This window comes from Dermacentor andersoni, chromosome 10, assembly GCF_023375885.2.
Source record: "Dermacentor andersoni chromosome 10, qqDerAnde1_hic_scaffold, whole genome shotgun sequence".
NCBI lineage: Eukaryota > Metazoa > Arthropoda > Arachnida > Ixodida > Ixodidae > Dermacentor > Dermacentor andersoni.
The window spans coordinates 25,284,928-25,307,819 of record NC_092823.1 but is presented as its reverse complement, the minus strand read 5'-3'; the positions used below and the strand labels follow the sequence as shown (position 1 = coordinate 25,307,819).

The 22,892-nt window shown below is 46.0% G+C and overlaps 1 protein-coding gene across 2 annotated transcripts in view; it reads left to right on the top strand.

Moving 5' to 3' along the window:
* The window catches only part of LOC126519173 (acetylcholinesterase-like), a 59,637-nt gene extending 37,132 nt beyond the window's left edge, over nucleotides 1-22,505 (top strand). For both annotated transcript variants that reach the window (XM_055065294.1, XM_055065296.1), the window contains exons 3-4: nucleotides 8,959-10,181; nucleotides 22,339-22,505. In XM_055065294.1, coding sequence (XP_054921269.1) covers nucleotides 8,959-10,181; nucleotides 22,339-22,480 — 1,365 coding nt within the window. In that variant the 3' untranslated portion in view covers nucleotides 22,481-22,505. The remainder of the gene's footprint in view (nucleotides 1-8,958; nucleotides 10,182-22,338) is intronic.
* Nucleotides 22,506-22,892: the final 387 nt, after the last annotated feature.

The following is a 22,892-nucleotide window of genomic DNA, read 5'->3' as shown; positions in this document are numbered from 1 at the left end:
AGCGACACCGCGAATTCCGTCGCTCAGCGACCGCCGCAACGTGGTGAGTTCTCCGCGGCTGGATTCCAACAAGTTGGTCATGCGTCGCTGAGTCTCAGCGATCGGCGCGATGTGGGAAGTGCAATGTGGGAGGAAACAAAGCGCCGTCAAAATAGGCACTCTCCTATTTTACGGCGCGTTGTTAGCTCCGTGGAGCAATGTCGCGCGCCTGCTTTCGTTATGTTTTAATGGGGCGTACCCACCAGCGCCTGCGGCTCAGGAGCTTCATAAGCATTTTAACGCGACAGCGTTAAGGAGCTCGTGTCGCAGAAAAGCTGGTGTCGTTGGCGTCGGTGTCGGCGGCGTTGGCCGTGAGCGATAAATCCCAGCAGGCACTTCATGAATAAAAAACGACTTGCAAGATGGGCTGGGTGGGAATCGAACCAGGGTCTCCGGAGTGTGAGACGGAGACGTTACCACTGAGCCACGAGTTTTTTTTTTCTTTATTACCGGCTTGGCAAGTACATACAAATATTGTCAAATAAAACCGAATGTTAAAACGTCTAGTCGTTACTAAGACTGACGTGTCATGTTAAAATGGCTTCATCGAAGCCAAACTGTCCAACACTGAAAGCCAATTTGGCGGATCACTCAGCAGTTTCAACACTTCGCTTGTATAATTAACGTTTTCAGTAAAATAATACATTGCTGACCTTGCATCAACGTCAGCATTGCGTACAGCCATACGAGTTCGCCACACACTTTGCATACACAATAGCATCAACATGTCCACCGGCACACCGTCAGGTTCAGCACATGGCAAAAACCTTATTCCGAACGCAGTGATAGAAAGCTCCTTTTTTAATGTTCTTTGCAGGATGTCCCAAAGAAAGCGGGCATCGTGGCAGTCAAGAAAAATATGTTCGACAGTTTCTTCCTTGTTACATATAAGACAGTTGTCTGACCATGGGACAAACAAGCCCTTGCTTCTTAGCCATGGCTTAACAGGCAGTGTGCCGGTATGCAGTTTGAAAAAGAATGATTTTGTGTTAGCTCGTACAGGCATATTATTGACTCGCTTGAAAACATCTTGTTCAGGCCCTAAGTAATACATAGAATGATACACTGGTGTAGGTACAAACACTTCAACAAGATCCTTATACAATTGTTTTCGTGAGACTGCAAACAAGTAGTCTCGAAAAACGAGGGTTTAGAAGACGTATCGCCATGGAAACTTCACGCAGATAGCCCTTTAGTGCCATCGGTTTGATTGCGTGCGACGATACAACAAAATCGGGCAAAGCATCGCGCAATCTCACTTGGATTACCGTCCGCAGAAACCCATCGCTTTGGTCGCGGAAGAAAACAAATCTCGATACAAGTTGCTTGAAAAACAAATGCGTTAAACCAAGTCCCCCATTGCGCAATGTGTGAAACAAATTACTTCTGCTCGTGCGTTCCCACACCGAGCCCCAAATAAACTCTGCAAACACTCTGTGTATTTTTTGAATTGAAGATCGGATCATGCATAGCACCTGCAGGACGTAGAACACTTTAGCTACTAAAAAGATATTACATACTTTGGCCCTAGCAAACATCGAAAAGTTGTGGCCTCCCCATTTGTTAGTTTGCTCTTTCATTCCGTCTCTCTCGCTCGTCCAGTATTCGATTGGCTCACGGTAGGCACTGAGCGGAACCCCAAGATAAGTGCCGGGTAATACACTCCACTGCATTTTGCAAAAGACTTCTGGTGCATCTGGCCAATTCCCGTGCCAAAGCCCTAAACATTTTGACCAACTTATGGCACTACCGGAAGCATTGCAAAAAGCTTGGGCTTCTCTCACAGCTTCTGCAATGCTCTGTTTATCGCGACAGAACACTGCTATGTCGTCGGCATAAGCTAAAACTTTTATTTCTCTACCAAGGAATGTGTACCCGCGAATATTATGGCTATGTAGTAACTTTAAACAGAAAGGTTCTAAATAAAGTGCAAAGAGCAAGGCCGAGGTCGGACAGCCTTGCTTTATGCTAGACATTACTGCAATCCGCCTGCTCAGTTTGTTGTTAATAATTAAGTTTGTGGTACAACCATCATACATCATTTTTACCCCGTCCAAAATGACTGATCCGACATTAACATAATCAAGAAGCATAAACAGGATTTCGTGGGACACCCTGTCAAAAGCTTTGGCCAAATCTAGTTGTAGCATAGCTACATGATCTCCCATCGTATCGCAACATTCAAGTATGCTTCGCGCTATATGTATATTTGTGAATATAGTCCTGCCTTTTATACCGCATGTCTGATGTGTACCTACTAGGGATTTGACTACACTTTGCAGGCGATGGGCGAGCACCTTCATAAATACTTTATAATCAATATTTGCTAAGCTTATTGGCCGGTAGGCCTCTACGGATTGAAGTTTAATGTGGTCTGTTGATTTAGGTATCAGTACTACGTGTGTCTGTCGGAAAGAAGGAGGCGTTCATTTTGGTTCGTAACACTTGGTTATGACGCGGTGCAGAGCCTCAGCCATTTCAACCTTGAAAATTTTATATATTGCTGCCCCAAGTCCGTCCGGTCCAGGCGATTTCCTTACACTAAGGTCATCTATAGCCTTTTCAATTTCTGCTACAGAAATCGGCCTCTCAAGGGCATCCTTAAGTTCACCATCAATTTTCGGCATAAGAGGTAAATATTCACTCTTAAACGCAGAGATCTCGCTTGTCCTCTTGCTTAGCAGCGTGCTATAGTAGTCAACGAAAGCACGTTCTATCATTTCCCCGTCATTTGTAAGCTGCCCTTGATAAACGATTTCATTTACTTCCTTGGTCATAGCGTACCTCTTCTCTTCACTTAAAGCTCGCTTGGTGGGCGTTTCACCCAGCCATACACGTTCAGCGCGTGCTCTTAAAACCGCGCCACGATATCTTTCTTCATCAATCACTTCAAGTTTCACTTTAAGTTCTTTAATATCATGTGCAAATATACCAGCCCCGCCGCTTTCCATGTTCAACAGCTATGCTAACGTGCATTGTAGTTGCTTTTCTTCTTGCTTTTGTTTCTGCCGCATCACGCATGCTCTCTCTAAAGCAATTGTTTTCGCTTCGGTTTTGAACATCTTCCAAGCTTCTACAACATTTTTTGCATCCTCAAGGAGAACAGCGTCTAATTTCTCTTTTATTCTTTTAAGAAATACTTCATCTTGCATAAGGTTGTCGTTAAGTTTCCATAGGTGCCAATTAAATTTCTGTTCTTTCTTTTTCATACCTATCGTAACCGTTACCAAACAATGATCACTGAAACTGATACATTCTACACCATATTCAGAAAGTAGCGGAACTAAGTGAACAGGAACATAGATGCGGTCTAACCTTGAGTGGCTGTCTCCTTGAAAATGCGTATATTGCACATGACTGTAAGAACCAAGAACACTCCCAACATCCTCTAGATCAACATCACACAAAATTTCATGCAGAAGTGCGGCACTTTTATCTTGGCTAAGTTGCTTTTTCGATCGATCTATCGGCCGGCATACACAATTGAAGTCGCCAAACATTAGAACGTGTCTTTCACACCGCAAGAAAGACCTCAGATAAACGAAAAATTGTTCACGTTCTCGAGCATTATTAGGGGCGTATACACAAACCGCCCGCCACAGCAATCCAGAAAAAGAAAAATCACAAATAAGCAAACGCCCCCCTTCACATGAAGTAACTTGTTGCTCGATTATCCCAATGCTATTTCTAATAAACAAAAGGCAGCCCCCAGAAGTACCACTCGCGTGGCAAACGCATAAATTGTACTTATTTCTGAAAATTTCAACCAATCGAGCCGTTTTTTCTTCAGATTCAATTTTTGTTTCTTGGACAGCCATCAAATCAATGTCTTTTTCTAGTAACATGCGACTTATCTGACACTGTCTTCGCCTCTGCGACAACCCTCTGACGTTTAATGTCGCCAAACGAAGCGGACTGGTGAGGTTAACAGCGTCTGGCATTGTTTTAGTTAGATTTAGGGTACGCCCCTACACAATTTTTCTTAGGAAACATACGGACTCTGGTATGCAGTGATGCTCGTTGAACATGGCCCTCCCTTTCGAGCCGACGACTGCCAACCCACTTAGTCGCAGGCCCTTTCCCGATCAAAGATCGGGTTTTGGAAGTTCTTTCCGGGACACTACCTCCGCTAAGGCGGAGGTGGCCCGTGTAGCAGCCGTCTGTCTGGCGGCACGTTGAGTTTGACCTTCAACGTCGACCTTCGGCCTGTCTGGGTTTTCTGTGCCGGTCTTTCGGTGCCCGCGCCGTCGGTGTCTCGGCTGCGGTCCTCAACATCGTCGCGCAACCGCTTTCCGGCACCCTTAGTGTTGGTAGTCATGTCCATGCTCTCGGAGATGCTGACTGTCTCGTCAACCGCGGTGGTTGGGGTTGCTTGGATAGTTGAAGACGCACTCGTCGCCTCAACACCACTTTCCTTGACTTGAACCTTGGCAGGTGGAGGCGCAGAATCGGGCACGTTGCCCTTATCAGTCCCCTCCGAGTTCACCTTTTCGGTCTTCATTTCCAGAGATGTAGACTGAGCATCCGCCCCTTCAGCTGCTTCCTTAGCGGCCTCCTCGGCATCCTCTTGATCCATAAGGAGCTCCGATGTGTCTTCGCTCCTGCCTGGACCAGCAACGTTGGCGTACGTTCTCACGCACTGGGTCTCGTCGTGGCCGAAGCGACGACACAGCCCACAGCGTGGAACCCGGCATTCTCGTCTAATGTGTCCGGTGCCACGGCACCGGAGGCAGAGGGGTGCTCTGCCCGGGACAATGACGAGAGCCAGGTCTTCCGCGACCCGAAGCTGATGTGGTAGCTCGTCCGCTGTCATTCCGGGCTTGAGTTTAAGGACCACAGACCGTGTCGTGGTTCCTTTGTCGTTGCAGCCTTGTACTTTCTACTTCTCCCTGGTCACTTCGGTCACTCTCCCGAACGGTGCCAACGCTGTTCGGACGTCTTCATCGGGAACACCGTGCAGCAGCCAGAAGAGCTTGAGCCTGACACCCTGATTGCACGGGTCAATGACCACGCATCGATGTTCTTTAAGAAGAAATGCTTCAGCGTCAAGTATCTTCTTTTTTGCCGCCTCGTTCGAATAAGTTACGGCCCACACATGATTCATCTGATAAGCCCCGAGGGCCACCACTTCCGGCAGCAGCATCAGTCTTGAAAGCGCGTCTCTGAAGTGCTCAACACGGTAAGGCCGTGCTTTAACTTCGCCGTGGATAAAAATAGTGTTCAAAACACTTGCACCTGAAGGAAGTTGTGGTAGAACCATCTGGTAGTCCGGAGAAGGCTTTTCCGTTGAACGGGAACCGCGGCCAAGGGCCGCTGTAACCGCTCCTGGGGAGCAAGACATTCCGCGTCCGTTCACTGCGGTGGCCGGAAGTGGACTTACTGAGCCACGAGTTCGATGCTTCAAATCGGTACAAAAGCGCCTCTAGTGAACGCGGTGTTGCCTTAGAAACGAGCTGGTTCTAAGGCTCAGGCGTGCGTCGCTTGCTCAGGCGCACATTTCGTTGTCGCGCCGAACGCTGCGTTGCTCGACGCTCACCGCGTCCGATGCGGGGCACGTAGTCGCTGCACCGTAGCACATTGTCTTACATCCCTTGGCGGGTCGACGGGAACGCTGTCGCGTTCCACTCTTGAAGGCGAAGCTTAAGCGTCCTCCAATTTTTTACTGCGTCTTACGCTTAAACGATTTGTTTAAAAGAACAAGCTGCACGCTATCCAGGTCGGGAGTGGACGCTACCTCAACATAAGGCACGTGCCCACTTGATCGCCACCGTCGTCAGCCTCCTCATCGCTACAAATTGTGCCAGCTGCTTGTACTTGCACACTCAATAGTAGCATGTTCTTCTGCAAAAGCAAATACTCCTCCAGGAAAGAAGTTGTGGCTTCCATAGTAACAACGAAACTAGAGTGTACTAAACGAAACCACCCCACCGACGCTGCACGAGCCGCACGCTCATACTTGCGGTGTTGTGCAACGTCTCACTCACCGCATCTGCAAGCTATAGTGAAGTCTCAACGCCATTAAACGTTAAAATATGGTGTACTTATTTTATTATAGACGAATAATAGAAAAAATCTAATGTAGGACTAGTTTCCATGTTGTTTTTATTTAATCGCACAGGCATGGATAGTTCGTGAGCAAGGGGCAACATTGCGCATCGCTGCGACGGAAATCGCGCTGTCGCAGACGCATGTGAAAGCTGTCAGCGAAAATCGATTTGCGTGTGAAAGCTGTCAGCGAAAATCGATTTGCGACGTGCGCGGCAGAACGATTTTTTTCGTCCCAATTGCGCCATGTGAAACAACCTAAAGGCGTCCACTACAGCGTCCACGATCCGCGTGGCCATCTCCATAGTAGACGCCGCTGTTGTCTCAACGCTGTATGGAGCGGCGGGCCAGGCGGACATCTAGGCACCCTAGCAGCAGCCGGAGAACACCCCTCCTCCCTCGCCTCACCCTCTTACCTCGCGCGCCACAGGAGAGGGCACGCATCCTGGCTGCGTTCCTCGCTCGCGTGCGCACCGCTCCTTCTCCCTTGCTCGGCTCCACCCACTCTCGCCGCGTCGCTGTGCTGCGCAATGCTATTTTTATAGTTTGCTTTCACTCTCGTAGCTCTCTCTCCCCTAACTCGGGTAAGCTGCGGACGTCAAGAGAAACCCAGCGAGGCTCTAACAGCTCCACTGTAATGGAGTGCATAAAATATATTCCAGAAATTCTTCGCTGTGTACAGTAGTAAAGCTATGGAACTTTCTTTGATCACGGGAAAAAATACGTTGAAACAGGACGTCAATATTAAGTCCAGCTCCTAGGAGCTTCACTTTATAAGTTATCCTGCGTAGGTACGGAGTAACTGCAAATTTTGTTTTACGATCATCTCTAAGGCTGCGCACCTTTCTCTGGGTACCTTTCAATTTCTTAATACATTTAGCACAGTCTAATGTGGTAACAGTCTGCGCATAGCTAGCTTGTTATGACTTGTCGATTTGTGATTGTAAGGTCAATTTGGTTAGGGGTTCGCACAATTTTTTCCACGTTGAACTATCACTGACGTGCACGATTCCCATTTTCGCCAGTTTAAAGGGCACTTAGCTGTAAACAAGAGTAGCATTAACATATCTGAGTAGTTGATACAAGCAGACATGATGCGCGTTAAAGGGCTATCTTGGTTCGATGAACTGTAACTAATAATCATAGGGCAAATAAAAAATTATTATACTTGATGCCTTGTCTCTCAATTTTTCTTCAAATGTGTGCGGCATCGCGTTAGGCATTAGTCATGCTCCGGCGCAATACAGAAATTATCTACATATCTTAATATATCTTCAACAAGCTGAGAAAAATTGGCTTCCTACTCTATACCAAGCTTGTTCTGAAATACGTCGCTCCACATGGGAGTTACAAATGGTCTGTGCATTTGAATAAAGGGAGAAGAAATTGGGAAGCTGAAATTATAATATTTGAGACCACATGAGATGCTTTCAGGCGATATATTTGTTAAATTCTACCCTACTGAAGCCAATCGACCCAAAGAGCATTGAACCATGAGTGCAAACCGACTAAGGAATGGATATGTCACAGTGGATGAGATCCATTTAGTAAATCGAGTAATTAAGAAATCTGGGGTGTAGTGCTGCTCCTAGTTGATATCACAGATTACAGAACGGCGTTCGATTCAGTAAGGATACAATCAGTCACCGCGGCGCTGTCTAGTCAAGGAGTACGGGAATCACATGTAAATATCCTTGTGAATGTGTATAAATAATACTCAACTACCTCAATTCTTCACAAGGAAGCGGAAAAATACTAAACAAGAAAGGGCTCAGGCTGGCACATACAGACAACTTCTACAATTTTATTTACTGCATGCTTAGGAGCTTTAGGGTGCTTAGAGTGGGGACAGTGAGGAGTGAGGATAAAAGGAGACCATATCTTCCACGTGCAGTCGGCAAATGACAGTCTCTTTTCCACCATTGCTGTATATGACTAGCAAGAAATTATTGAGTACTTTGGCTGATAAAGTGTAAGAGTACGTTTGAAAACAGTTTTCAAACATGCTGACTACAATTGAAAATTGTAGAGCACGAGAATTCGTGATTAACACTCAACCTCTAAAATATATCCACAAGTAACATTTACAATAGTAATTACTCACAGGTGAGCGGGGCAACAGGAAATAAGTTTACAAAAGAATCCTGCTGGGACAGACCGCATAGGGCAGGCATTAACAAATCATGACCGCCAGCCTGAAATCAATGCACTCTACCGGCACTAAGGAATGGGAAAAAACTGGGGTTAGCAAAGAAGCTCGCGAAGCAGTCAACGAGTGATTCAACGTAAAATGTAGGCATATCGTTAAGAGATAGCAAGACAGCGGTGTTGATTAAAGAGCGAACTTTCGTAACCGATATTATAGTTCATACTAGGAAGAAGAAATTGAGATGGCTTGACCATATGTGATGCACAATACAGATAAGCGATGGTCTACAACAATTACAAATTAAGCGCCTAGAGAAAGCAAGTAAAGGCAAGTACAGCACGTTACTAAGTGTTGAGAAGAAGTCGGGAAATTCGCAGGCGTGACATAGTGTCAGTTGCGCTAAAGAGGGGTAATTGCAGATCGCCGGGAAAAGCCTCCACCTTGAAGTAAGCATAAGTAGGCTGACGATGATGACGATTCTACTCTAAATACCTTCTTGTTTCGCGCCTCTAATCTGCTTGTAAAATGTCCAAAGTGCAAATAGGATGCGAGTAATTTTGTCGCGGTAGATGTTCGCCGTTGCGGGCATAACTGATGAAATTTGTACTGGTGCCCTTAAGTTTATTGCAGCGTCAGTGTCAGATAAATATCAAAACTCACTGCAAGCATTACACGATGTTACGCACACATTACACACCTCGGGTGCCTACGTTTTTGATGTGCAGGTAACCTTTCCCGGCTTCGGCATGGACCACCTCAACATTACGGAGGACTGCCTTTATCTCAACGTATGGGTCCCCGAGCTCGCTAGGAACGCCAGTTCGAGTCGACCTGTCTTGATCTGGATCCACGGAGGGGGCTTCGCGTTCGGCAGCGCCAATGAGGCGAACTACAGCGGAGCCGTGCTGACTGCGTTCGCGGAGGTCCTTGTCGTGTCCATGAATTACCGCCTAAGTATCCTGGGCTTCCTGAACGCGAACTCCCCAGATGCGCCGGGGAACGTCGGTCTTCTAGACCAGGTCATGGCGCTGAAGTGGGTGCAGCGGAACATCGAATTTTTCGGGGGTGACCCACAACAAGTCACGTTGTTCGGAGAGAGTGCGGGGTCGTGGTCCGTGCACGCACACGTCATGTCACCGATGAGCGAGGGTCTCTTCAAGAGAGCACTCTTGATGAGTGGCACTATGTTCAGCATTGATGTATCGGACACGGTTCATGAGAGCATGGTCAAGGGTGACAAGGTGGCTGCCATCGTCGGCTGCTCCGAGGGGGGTACGATCGACCTGTCTTCCAATCCACAGAATATCATCAATTGCCTCCGCAACAAGTCCACAGAGGAGCTCGTTGCCGCGGCTGGACAGAGTGTGGCCCCCAAACTTATGTCTTTCTTTCCAACCTATCACGACGCCTTCCTCCCCAAGAATCCAATAGAGGCAATGAAGCGTGGTTTTTTCACGCCTGTAGATGTCATGGCGGGAGTCACTTCCGACGAAGCGGCTACATTTTTCTTGTTCCCGCCGGTACCTGACTTCATAATTGAAGACCTTGTTTCGGTGTCTCCAAATAGAGTCACTGAGTCTCTTGAAGCCTGTTTGTCACGTTTGTGGAAGCAAGACACACCAGACGTGCTACGAATGTACGTTGACGACGCACCGCAAGGTGACAACAACGCTCTGAGGAGGCAGTACGTCGACTTTTCGTCGGACAGGGTTTTCAACTGCCCGTTACGGTTCATGGCAGACAAGCACAGTGAACGGGGAGGAAAAGTGTTCACCTACATCTTCGCCCACAAGTCGGCGACAGCACAGCTGCCTGGCTGGATGGGGACGCCCCATTGCTTCGACATACCTTTCGTTTTCGGAGAGAAGTACGCCGCGGAGCCAGCATCACGGGACGGCCGCATGAGTGAGACCTTCATGCGGATGGTGGCCACCTTCTCTGAAAATGGGTTTGTTACGTTTTCTCACCTTCGCTTGACTAAGAACCAATCTATGTTTAGTGTGAGCATGTCCGGAGGCATATATTTAACTGAAATATAAGGTATTTGTTTTCACTTACCGAAAGTGCACAGGAATGAAGTAATCATGAACACCGCCATGGCGCATGCACTCCCCATTACGTTGACGGCTTTGAGTTCCGCAAAGTGCACCTAAATGTCAAAACACAAATGTTGTTGCACACCGAACACCTTCGTACTGCGGCTGACACCAGTGGGAAGGAAACCTGTGATCTCGTTTTCAGACGATATAATGCATTTTCGCCCCGTGTGTTTGTAAAGGTTATAACAAAGTTTCAACAACTCGAGTAAAACAAGAATAAACAGAGATACGAATAACTGAGAGAAAGCGCTGACAAAATACTGACTTTTTATTTGAAGCACGCCAGCTTTTATATATATTGCTCAGAATATGCATGGGTACAGCCCCCCCCCCCCCTCCAGATACGTATGGGTTACACAGTCATAGCCTGCCATGCAAAAAATGGCATTTCTCTTTCTGATAAAGCGCTAGATGGCGCGCTTGCACAGCTATGTCCGACCTTTCTAATATAAAATGCCTCCGTTATTTCGACTCCCCTCTTCGTTTTTCTGTGCCCTAGGAACGCGTGCGCGCGCGCGTACGTGGGTGTGTGTGTTGTGTATGTATGTATGTATGTATGTATGTATGTATGTATGTATGTATGTATGTATGTATGTATGTATGTGAGTATGTATGTAAGTATGTATGTATGTATGTATGTATGTATGTATGTTTCGATATTCTGATACATGGGATGCATGAGTGCGTTTTTTCGGCTCGCATACGAATCCGCAAGGCAAGATAGTGTAATCGTTCATGCCATCCACGACAGTTACTGCGATACTGTTTGGCTCTGTAGTTAATACAATATCTAAAAGTGAATTTCCCCGTGTTGAAGCAGACAGCACTTGGTGTAATTCAAATGACGACAGTACGTAACGAAAATCTTGTCATTCACGCTTCATTGAGCTACCTACAGGCCTGCATGGCTTCCATTAAATAGCTGGATAATTGAAATAGACGGCTAAAATATTGACGAAGTTGGGTACTTGTTTTGGATAAAAGTTCAGGCACTCTCAAAATTCCTCAGATGAATCAGGTGGGCCATAGCAGACGCGAATTACACAGGTGACGCGTGAGGACAACCATAGGGCTGCCCACAAAATTTCGAGGCACGAATGAATATGAAAAATGTAAGCTTCGTTAATGTTTTTTAGTGCCAGTTAGCGCACCGTCACCTCACTTCACCCTATATATTCAGAATAGTGTAAATTGACGACATAATCACAACTCGCAGTCCGCACTATCTGGTGATAGCCAGATTTCTGCGTCTAAAACTGCATCTGCTGAAGATGATTCAACGTAGCAACACAGCTGATCTGACTTATGATACAGACAATGGAAGGCTGACACAAGAATTGACAGAGAAGAGTCCTGGCTTTCGTGTTTTCGTCACTGGATTTTAGAGGGTGCAGGGTGCTTCGAATGGGCCGCTACCCTGCTTATGGCACGGCCGAGGGTGTAAATGTTGTTGTCTAGGACAATCTTTTGAAATACAAGGTTGGCTTTGTAGCCATACTTTCACTCAGTACAAGCTAAGTCTCTTAGCTTCTGCCTTATAAGTTACATCCGGGGCGAAAAGTCCTCTTATATCTAAACACCTGGGGATTTTAGTTCTTCCAGTTTAGGTGCATTTATCAGTGTGTTACTTTTGTCATTGAAGTGGAGGAACTTGACAATGATCGGCCGAGGGTAATCTGGCATTTGCGTCCCTATTCTATGGGCACACTCAATTTTTTAACTCTGTCACAACAACTTCCGTGTCCTTTCATGACTCTGAAGATAGCTCAAGGATTCCTTTTAAAATAAGGTTATCGCGACGCATTCCATTATTGAGGTCGTCAACTACTAAGCTTCACTATATGTAGTGTAATAAGCACATGTATTTAATTTTGCATCCCCGGTACCCGTAAAAGAGTCCCAGTTGCCTAGGAAAAATATATTCAGCATTACCGCTCAGCTGTACGAAATGTTTTACATCAATTTGCTTTCTTTTATTGATTTGCTTCCTTCTTTACGGTCGAGGGATGATTCAACACTTGGAATGGAATCAGGCATAGACCACGGCTATATTGTGATACCTCTGTAATGGGTAATATAAGGCGTAAGGGGGAGGGGGGCTAATATAATAAACATTGACCATTCCATTGGCAGTGGGCGTTTCAGCAGCATTCCGGACAAACAAAGATAAACATTGGACCACTGAAAAGAGCGCAATGTCGGGCTATCTCTTTGTTAAATACCATGTGACTGTCACAAGCCCACATAATGATTCCATAGCTTGTACGAGTAGCCGGAAGGCGTGTGTTTGTGGTTGAGGGCTTGCGGTATACCATACATGTAGTATGAGGCCTTCGTTCACAATCAATGCTCCTTTATTTTCCCTTTCCGGGGTTGCCATTATTACATTCAACGGTCGCATTAGCGCACGGTCAAACTCAGGCTTATTATGCAGCTTAAAGCATCGAGCATAATCACCATTGGATGGTGTTATGAAACAGTCTCATACAAACTCAATTCCTTGTTCTGAAACAGGAGCTCTGGCCTTCGACAAAACAAGCCACTCCTTTTCGGCCTTTATTGAAAGCGTACGGAGATCATTATTCTTTCACGTTGGCATAAAATCCACTTCAAAAATCAACTAATAACTTGCCAATGCAGCCACCTAGATATGACAAGCCACACTAGGTCACCGACTGCGGAGCGGCTGTTTAACTTTCCCTCAGGTCGTCAATTTCCTTTCCAGACATGTTAATGGCTAGTTGTTCAGCACTGATGTCGGGCATCTTGGCTATACTCAAGCTAGGTGACTTAGATTGCGCAATTTGATCAAGAACGGCGGTCAATTCGTTTCCGCGGCATATGAGTCCAACTCTGCCAAATATTCCCTCTTCAGCAGATAAGAAACACTTTTCTGCAGAACGATGGCTGGTGCTTTTTCAGTAAATTGTATTGTATTAAACAAAGCTCGTAAAGCTTCTTCCCCGAGTGCCACTCCTTCAGGCGACTGATCTTATTTGAACCTCCTGTAGTATATAACAGTGAACTCGTTCTCGAGCCACAGCAAGTGTTGTTCATCCTCATCAGAGATGCGTGCCATGTATCGGCTTCATAGGAAGTGTCATGGACGTGAAAACGTTCATCAATCTTTTTCCTTTAGTGACTGCTAGTGCATGCTTCTGGATTAACATACATGGCACGCTCTCCAGTTGAGCGATGCTGCTTATAAATTCGCCTTATAATGCGATATAATTAGATATTTTTGCACACTAGCAGCATCATTACTTCGTGGTATGATCACTAGGTCCATAGCTATAGATTGAAGAGAACGACGACGAAATTTCCTATCAGTAATTTTACAGCGAAGCTGTTAAGGGCTACTTTCTGCAGTATCGTGTCGGTCTTTAGAAAAAAACTATCTTCAGCATTTGCTCCAGCATCGTCGTCTTCTTCCACAGCTGGCTCGTTGGTGCCCCTCGGAGATAACACGTGAACGCGCTCGTGCCACTGCTCCCGCGTTCGTCGTCGTGATTAATTAATTATTTACCAAGAACACAAACACGTAACCCATAATTGAGGAATATTTGGGAATAGTTGAGATGTAATAACAATGAGAATCATACGAAGAAGAGGAACATAATTGAGAAATAATAAACCTTCGGGATTTACCCAGTGATAAGCACCGGGGCCGCACGCTTAAGCTTCTCTTGTTAACAACCTGTGCGGAGTGCTTGGGCTGATCGATCTTTAGGTGTATGTAAACTAATTCACTGAATAAACAGAACACAATATATACATTCAATCGTGCAAGGTGACTGCAAAAAACATCGAGGCTTGCCGATCAAGATTAGACTGTTATTTTCGGCATACTGGCTGGCGTTTACTGTGGAAAACCATTAGGCATAGATCACTTTGCGGTAGACAAGACATTGCTCTTGATTTCCTAATTGCAGTGTATTTTTCTGCGTGTGTTTAAACTTTAAGCACGCACTTATTTCTTCAGCCAGCACTGTTTTCATTTTAAATCACTTGTATCCACTGAATAAATTAATTTTTGTTCAGCCGTAGCGGAAGCATCTCTGCTGCAGAATGGTCTCGACTTCGTCATGGCGCCTTCCATGGTGCTGTTCCGTGCACTGTACAGCACCTCCTAGGAGGTGCGTAGTTCCTGTACGGAAGAAACAGACATGGTTTGACGCCTCTTGAGTCACGTCATAAATAAAAACCTGAACACAAGCCGAAAACTTCATCAACGATTGCGATGCTCCCTAATGCGAAATTCGAACGCAGCTGCATACATGTTTTCATTTCGCGGTATATTGGCTGCCACGGGCAATCTGTCTCATGCGGCAGGTTGCGAACGGAGCCAAGTGTGGCGCCACTGCCTTGCTAATCGGGAGATCGCGAGAGCGAGCGTGTGGGTGACGCGCGGGCGCGATTCACAGCAGCCGCCGCCGACAGACCTCCCATACGATGCGCGCAACTATGGCGCTTTTCCTCTCACTCTTTCTACATAGCATCCTCTCCACTTTCAGCCCATGGTTCCGCTGCACCTCCTCCTCCGCATTCCTCCTCGCGTCTTTCATCCCCCTCTGCGTACCGCGTTCGCTTTGTTCTGTCGCTGTGCTCCTCTGCTCGGTTACAAGAGGCGACGGCGACGCCCGTGCTATGTCAGGGAGTCAGATGTCTATCTACAATATGATTACTGTGCCGACACTTTACGTAAAGGAAGGCTTTTCTAGGCAACGACACAACAATATAACGAGAGAGGTAGAAAGGCAATTGTTGTTGACGACAAACTTCGCGTTGAGAGTACCCTGTAATACTGGGATGTTTTATCAAACGCGAGTAGGGACGTGTCACAAGAGAGCAACACTGATCAATGCAGGTAGCGTGTAGGGGAACACCAACTTCGGTTGGCATTAACGCACGAAGCGCAGTTAAGAAAATCGACAAACTGGAACACATTTTGCTCACACATGACCGACAAATATGTGCGATAACTGAGTCTTAGTTGCATGACGCCATTATCAAGACGAGATCGCTTTACTCAAAGAGTTTCCCGCAATAACTACTAGAAGGAACTATGGCGCTGTAGTCGTTGAGCCACCATGGGAATGATTGGTAATACATGAATTTGTCCGATCTTCATGCTTGTTAATTCCGACGCCCTTGTGGCTTTGTTTATTACATTTTATCTCATGACTGTTTATACGTTTCTAAGTGCAGAAGACTGCAAACACGTCCAATCGCTGCTAATTGCAGTGGTTCGGCCTGGCATAGTAGTCAAATCGAAAGACGCCAAGCGTCCCAATGTGCTGGCTTGTCCCTGAGAAATTCACAAGGGTGTTTTACGCCACTTCTCCATGCATACTTTCGTGGCGTGGTGGTCTGAACAGCGGTCTTCTGTGGTAAGGGTCCACTGCTGAAATCAAATCCTACCGTCGTACAATATGATTATTTTTATTTTACTTAATTATTTATCACACGGTATTTTGGCAAAAGCTACGAGTTTACAATGTCAAGAAGCCTTGAGAAGCCAGAAGGATGAAGTTTAGGCAAATCCATGTACTACACTTCATTCACATGCTGGCTGAATTACCGTGCTTGTGGCTGCCGTAGACGCTAGCGCCAAAGTTCCCTCTAGGAATTAGTGTATGAAACTCTATGGCTTTACTGGCGTGACCACACATCTCCTTGCGGGGGTGTCACCGTCGTTACAAGCATGGCTATGAACTCTCAGTTGTTGAGCGATTTCTTCGGCGTAAGTGTTTGCTTTCAAACTTTCTGTTTTTGGTGCTTCATCTTTTTCTGTGTGTGCTGTATCGAAGACCTGAGGCTGATGACTGCTATCTTTTTTCTACGATCAGCCTTTGCGGCTGAGTAAGAACTTAATATTACTAGCTGACTTCAATGTTCCAGCAATTGACTGGAATGCGATTGATTATGGATTCTCTAATTCATATGGCAGAGGTATAGGCATATTTTTTTCACTTAGCCCGGACCAAACGCTCAAGGAATCCACACGTGGGACTTCAATACTACTTGTATATGTAACGGAATTGTTTGCTGGAGCGTCGGTTCCAATTGAACCTTATATTTCAGACCCCAAACTAATGTTTTGTGTGGGATGGGCACGGCTGGTAAGCCAATAGGAAGAAGTCAACTACAGCAGTGACATTAGTTCACCAGAATGTGTTGCGAAAGAGTATTTGCACATGCATATGTCGACAAATTAGAGCGATGTTGAGAGCTCCTAGCGCCACTTTCGCAACTGCAGAGTTCTGTACTAAAACAAAGTTCGACTTAACAAACTACATGTTCGCAACAGCACACCCCGCCACACCGCACCACACCGCACTACGCCATACTGTGCAGTAGTACGTATGGGCGCTGCCCGGCTAGAATAAGAAAACCGGCTGATGGTGGCACAACCGGCAGCGAAAGACGCCAGGGATACAGAGCGCAGTGCCCAGCTAGAAGATGAAATGCGCCTTACGAAGGCACCATGCAGCGTGGCGCCATCTCTCGAGAAGACGCAAAACGCGCGCGCAGGCTACTTTGTCTCAGCGCCAAAAATGGAGAGAGAGAGAGAGAGAGAACCTCTTTATTACAAGAATAGAGAATTTCGTTGGCGCGTATGCAATCGCTGGCATGCTAAAAAGATGACAGTGAAGTGTATGGTGCCCCTTACGTGCCTTTTGAACGTCGCTATAGGAAATGACAAATAATTCTTCAGCGTACCAAAAGTTACTGCTTCAGTGATATTATGAACAAGCGTTAGAGAGAACTCGCAAACAATATCTTTTCTAACTTGTTTTCGCAGAAACTCACGCATATAATGCGGTACTGTACAAAGGGGTAGAGGCAAGCATTGGGGAATAAAAATTGAGGAGGGGCTAAGTGAAGCCGGAAATTGGCGTTGCTCCGACATTATATCGGGTCAGTTCTCCTCTCTTGTTCGCCATCATCATCATCATCATCAGCAGCAGCAGCAGCAGCAGCATGCAGCCTGGTTGCGCCCACTGCAGGGCAATGGCCTCTCCCATACTTCTCCAACTAACCCGGTCATGTACTCATTGTGGGCATGTTGTCCCTGCAAACTTCTTAATCTCACCACCCACCTAACTTTCTGCCGCCCCCTGCTACGCTTCCCTTCACTTGGAATCCAGTCTGTAACCCTTAATGACCATCGATTATCTTCCCTCCTCATTACATGTCCTGCGCATGCCCATTTTTTTTTTCTTGATTTCAACTAAGATGTCATTAACTCGCGTTTGTTCCCTCACCCAATCTGTTCTTTTCTTATCCCTTAACGTTACACCCATCATTCTTCTTTCCATAGCTCGTTGCGTCATCCTCAATTTAAGTAGGACCCTTTTCGTAAGCCTCCTGGTTTCTGCCCCGTACGTTTGTTTACATTTCTCTTGTTTACATTTCTCGCGAAAGCACGCCGCGCTGCGCGCAAACGGGCTGCTCGGAAGCTCGCGCACCGCAGCCGTACTAAACAAAAGGATGCAATCGCGACGTCTCATTGCATTACCGTTGCCGAAATCATGTTGAAGGAAGTTCATCATGAACTTAACAGATTGGGCCGTGAGGTGGAATCGGCTGCTTTTACCAGCTTTTAGGAAAAGAAACATGCTTTTTCAGGTCAGGCAACCGAATTGTTCTCATCAACCGCAGGTACCGGCTGCTTCCCCATTCCCCCGTGTTTTAAAAAGAGGTCGCCTTAATCACTGCCTTTTACTTGCTTTTTTTTACTAGGGCTTCCTGGGGCTCTCAGACGGACTTGCAAGCTAGGGGTGCAGCGATACGAAAAAAAATGTACGCATTCTAACTGCACTGCAAGAATGCACTGGAGACGCGTACGACATACCGACCCATTTGCGACCCATTCATAGTTCACGAGCACAAACACGTATTCTCGCTGTGGCTTTAGGAATCGTCGTGCTTTATTGAACAAATTTCCGGTGGCCGCGCATCACCACGACAGCACGCCGGCGAAGAGGCACAATGCCATTTCTGACTCCGCGTTTAGATTCATTTAGATTCATTGACTGCGGCCTCAGGTGTCTTCTTCCAACGGTACGTGAAGCTTCACGGAACCAAAGTTTTGCAATGGCCGGTGCAGGGTGCAGAACAGTATACGCGCGTAAAACGGGTCTACGTGCCACCATGGAACAGCTGTTTGATGTGTTCGCAGGAGAACGTTCTCCGGAGCCTGCTCACTCTTGCAGCGCATCCGCTAATCTTCACTTCCCTGTTCTTCTCGCGTACACATATAAGTTACGCCTGCAGTAGGGAAGATTCGTCCCCAAAGTCAAAACGCCTGCTTCTTTCCCGTGTTCCCGGATGAAGCGTCGACTTGCCAGCGCTCGGTGCCGAGGGCATCAAAGTGCACATATTCTGCTCAACGATCTATCAGCACGTGTATCGTGTTACACCTGTGCAGGTGTTCATGAACCTCGAACTCAGTCTGCTTAAAACACTTCATGCTGTCGCTAGTACTGCGAGAAACAAGCAACAGTTAAGGAACGTGTGTTTTAATTTGCGCAAAATCAAGTTACTGAACACTATATAATCAAATGCACCATGCGCGGTAAAAGGCAGGAATCACTGACCTGCAAGGCGTTCATTGTATAGATTCTGAAACGCATCGGTTTCGGTTTGCGCTTGCATGTTAGAATGATTCCGCCGAAGGGGGCAAAATTTCTCGCGCATAATCCTTCGTCCGTTCCTATTGCCGTGGCGCGGTACATTGCCTGCAGTGTTGCATGCGCGTTCAATTCACGAGCTTTAATCCCTTCTGTCCCACATGGCCACAACAACATCCGGGAGAGCATGGTCCCGATCACACAGCGTTACAAAACACGGAGACGAACGCAAACCTGCCCACACGGCGTCTTTGCGACGGTACTAAACCTACGGAGCCACACGTACGGGCGCACAGAACCATAACAACGCCGCCATGGTGTCCCGAAAGCGTGGCCGCTACAGCAAAAGAAACAAAAAAACAGCAATAAAGAGACGCACCTAATACGTAATTTTATCCACACTTTTCTCCTAGCTCGCGGAGAGGCTAGGGCCTCTCCTCAGTTTTCCTTCCTCCATGGAGGCCAGAGACCACATATTATCAAGTTTTGGCTGGTTGCCCGGATGATCTTGTTTTGTTCTTGAAACTCAAGATCACTTGAAGGTCGCCGACAACGAGGGCGACAAGCGTTTCATACTTAAAAAGATTTTGCCCCACTAGAGTGAGCACACAGAAAAGCGGTTAGGTTCAGTGGCGGCAAGTACAGGAGACATGATTCGCTGACACACCTTAATAAACTAAATGGTATAGCTGCGCTACTAAAACGCAAAAAAAAAAAATCAATTGCCTACCTTTTGTACATCAATTTTATTTTCTAGTCAAATCTCACTGAATTTACAGACTGTGAAAAACAAAACCCGAAATATTCATTGGCCACACTTTTGCTCAAACTATAGCATTCCTACAACAGTGAATGATTGGAACTCCCTGCCAGTAAGTCTTCTTGAGTCCTATAAATTTGCTCACCAGCTGGATAACATTATTTTGCTATCGTGTACACTACGCTCCAACAGAATGTGATCGTAATTTGGGTTACTTATTGTACTTATTTATGCTGCTTTATATTTTGTAGTATAATTGTCTCTGTTAATTTGTATCTTAAGTTCTCTATGATACGTATTGTGTACAATCGTATTTTACCCATTTCTACTGCAAGGTGTACTCATTCTCATGTACTGTTGCTTGTGATATTTTAATTATTTGGTTGCGTTCATTCTAGGATCAGCTAACAGCATATTTACTGAAGGATGGTGGGCAGATTGTTCTAGAGAAACTGGCCACCCAGTATACGCAATGCCTCATGACTTCGAGCGTACCCGAATCTTGGAAAAACGCTAACATAATCCTAATCCATCATAAAGGGGACGCCAAGAACTTGAAAAATTATAGACCGATCAGTTTACTGTCCGTTGCCTACAAAGTATTTACTAAGGTAATTGCAAATAGAATCAGAAACACCTTAGACTTCCGTCAACCGAAGGACCAGGCAGGATTCCGTAAAGGCTACTCAACGATAGACCGTATTAACACTATCAATCAGGTGATAGAAAGATGTGCGGAATATAACCAACCTTTATATATAGCTTTCATTGATTACGAGAAAGCGTTTGATTCAGTCGAAACCTCAGCAGTCATGGAGGCATTGAGTCATCAGGGTGTAGACGAGCCGTATGTAAAAATACTGAAAGATATCTATAGCGGCTTCACAGCCACCGTAGTCCTTCATAAAGAAAGCAACAAAATCCCAATAAAGAAAGGCGTCAGGCAGGGAGATACGATCTCTCCAATGCTATTCACAGCGTGTTTACAGGAGGTATTCAGAGACCTGGATTGGGAAGAATTGGGGATAAGAGTTAATGGAGAATACCTTAGTAACTTGCGATTCGCTGATGATATTGCATTGCTTAGTAACTCAGGGGACCAACTGCAATGCATGCTCACTGACCTTGAGAGGCAAAGCCGAAGGGTGGGTCTAAAAATTAATCTGCAGAAAACTAAAGTAATGTTTAACAGTCTCGGAAGAGAACAGCAGTTTACAATAGGTAGTGAGGCACTGGAAGTGGTAAGTGAATACATCTACTTAGGACAGGTAGTGACTGCGGATCCGGATCATGAGACTGAAATAATCAGAAGAATAAGAATGGGCTGGGGTGCGTTTGGCAGGCCCTCTCAGATCATGAACAGCAGGTTGCCATTATCCCTCAAGAGAAAAGTTTATAACAGATGTGTCTCACGTACGGGGCAGAATCCTGGAGGCTTACGAAAAGGGTTCTACTCAAATTGAGGACGACGCAACGAGCTATGGAAAGAAGGATGATAGGTGTAACGTTAAGGGATAAGAAAAGAGCAGATTGGGTGAGGGAACAAACGCGAGTTAATGATGTCTTAGTTGAAATCAAGAAAAAGAAATGGGCATGGGCAGGACACGTAATGAGGAGAGAAGATAACCGATGGTCATTAAGAGTTACGGAATGGATTCCAAGGGAAGGGAAGCGTAGCAGAGGGCGGCAGAAAGTTAGGTGGGCTGAGGATATTAAGAAGTTTGCAGGGAAAACATGGCCACAATTAGTAAATGACCGGGGTAGTTGGAGAAGTATGGGAGAGGCGTTTGCCCTGCAGTGGGCATAACCAGGCTGATGATGATGATGATTCTAGGCTCAAAAAAAGGCCTGCAGTATTTGTGAATAAATAAAACTTAAAAAGAACTCGCCATCCCGGCCCTGCGAAAGCGAATGTCCAGCGAAGCTGTTGAAAACCACCAGAGCAACTGTTGAGGGTTGTGTGCAATGCTTTATGGCTTTAGAGTGATGGTTGCAGCGCTATTGTAATGTAATGGTAGTAATCCTAATTCCGAAGGCACGCCTCCGCCCATGGCGGTGCCGCTACAACTTGGAAATAAGTTGCTAGGCTGCTCATTTTATATACGAAAGGCTAGGGACGTCCCAGCCCACGTCGCAAGCTAGCGTCGTTGCGGCAGCTTGCGCAGCAGTAATCGTGATCAGGTAACGTATACGGGGAGCGTCACGTGCTTAGCATCGCTATCATAAGCGCCTTGTCATGAATTATGTGGTTCGGATGCTTGTTTTGAGCTTGTTCTTTATTGAAACATGTTGTTCTTTGTGTCGTATGAGTGATTCCAAAGAATGTATGCACCGTTCGCTGCACTTTGCTGAGTGCTTGTAGCATCTATCTTACGGGGGCATGAGCCATTACATTTTTTCTTGCTTACGGGGGTATGAGCCATTGATGGTGACAGTTTTCTGTCGACGGCCTAGAAGGAATCCCGGGATCTTATCCATATACAGGTTCGCTGTAACAAAAAATGCACCGTTGCCGTGGACTGCTCACATTATAAGCCTTGCGATTTCTCTTATCGTTATTTTTTACGTAAATTAGATGCGGTGTCAAGGACGATACCTCTCTTCTTCCAGGGTTCCAGAATTGCCGAACAATCAGCAATGGCCACCGTACACGCAGAGTTCTCCCATCATGGTGGTGATGGACCACGATACATTCAACCAGACGCAGGATTTCCGTGCAAGTCACTGCGAGCGATGGAGGCCACTGTTCTAAAAGAAATTAAAAATGGGTTTACTTATCCATGTGTATTATGATTGATCAAACCTACATTCTATGACGATAGTGGCTAATTTGGCTAATTCGCTAGTCTTTTTCCCCACTGGAAGAAGTAAACTTCGCTTGTTCATAAATAAGTTGCGCACCATTAGACGTGTTCAGTTTCAGAGTTAATGGCAGCGACAGCTCACATAGTCCCTTACAGGCATTGCAACAGTTCAATATGGATTTTCCTTCCCTTGAGTTTCTCTTTGGAGCATACACTTAGTTGAATTTGCTGTCGGACGCAATGGAAGAAAACTAGAAATTTCAAAAGTGCGATTGTCACGCACCACGCTGCACAAATGAAATCCACATGATTTTGTCTTTAAAAAATCTTCGCAACCGAACGAATACGGGCCCTTGTCCG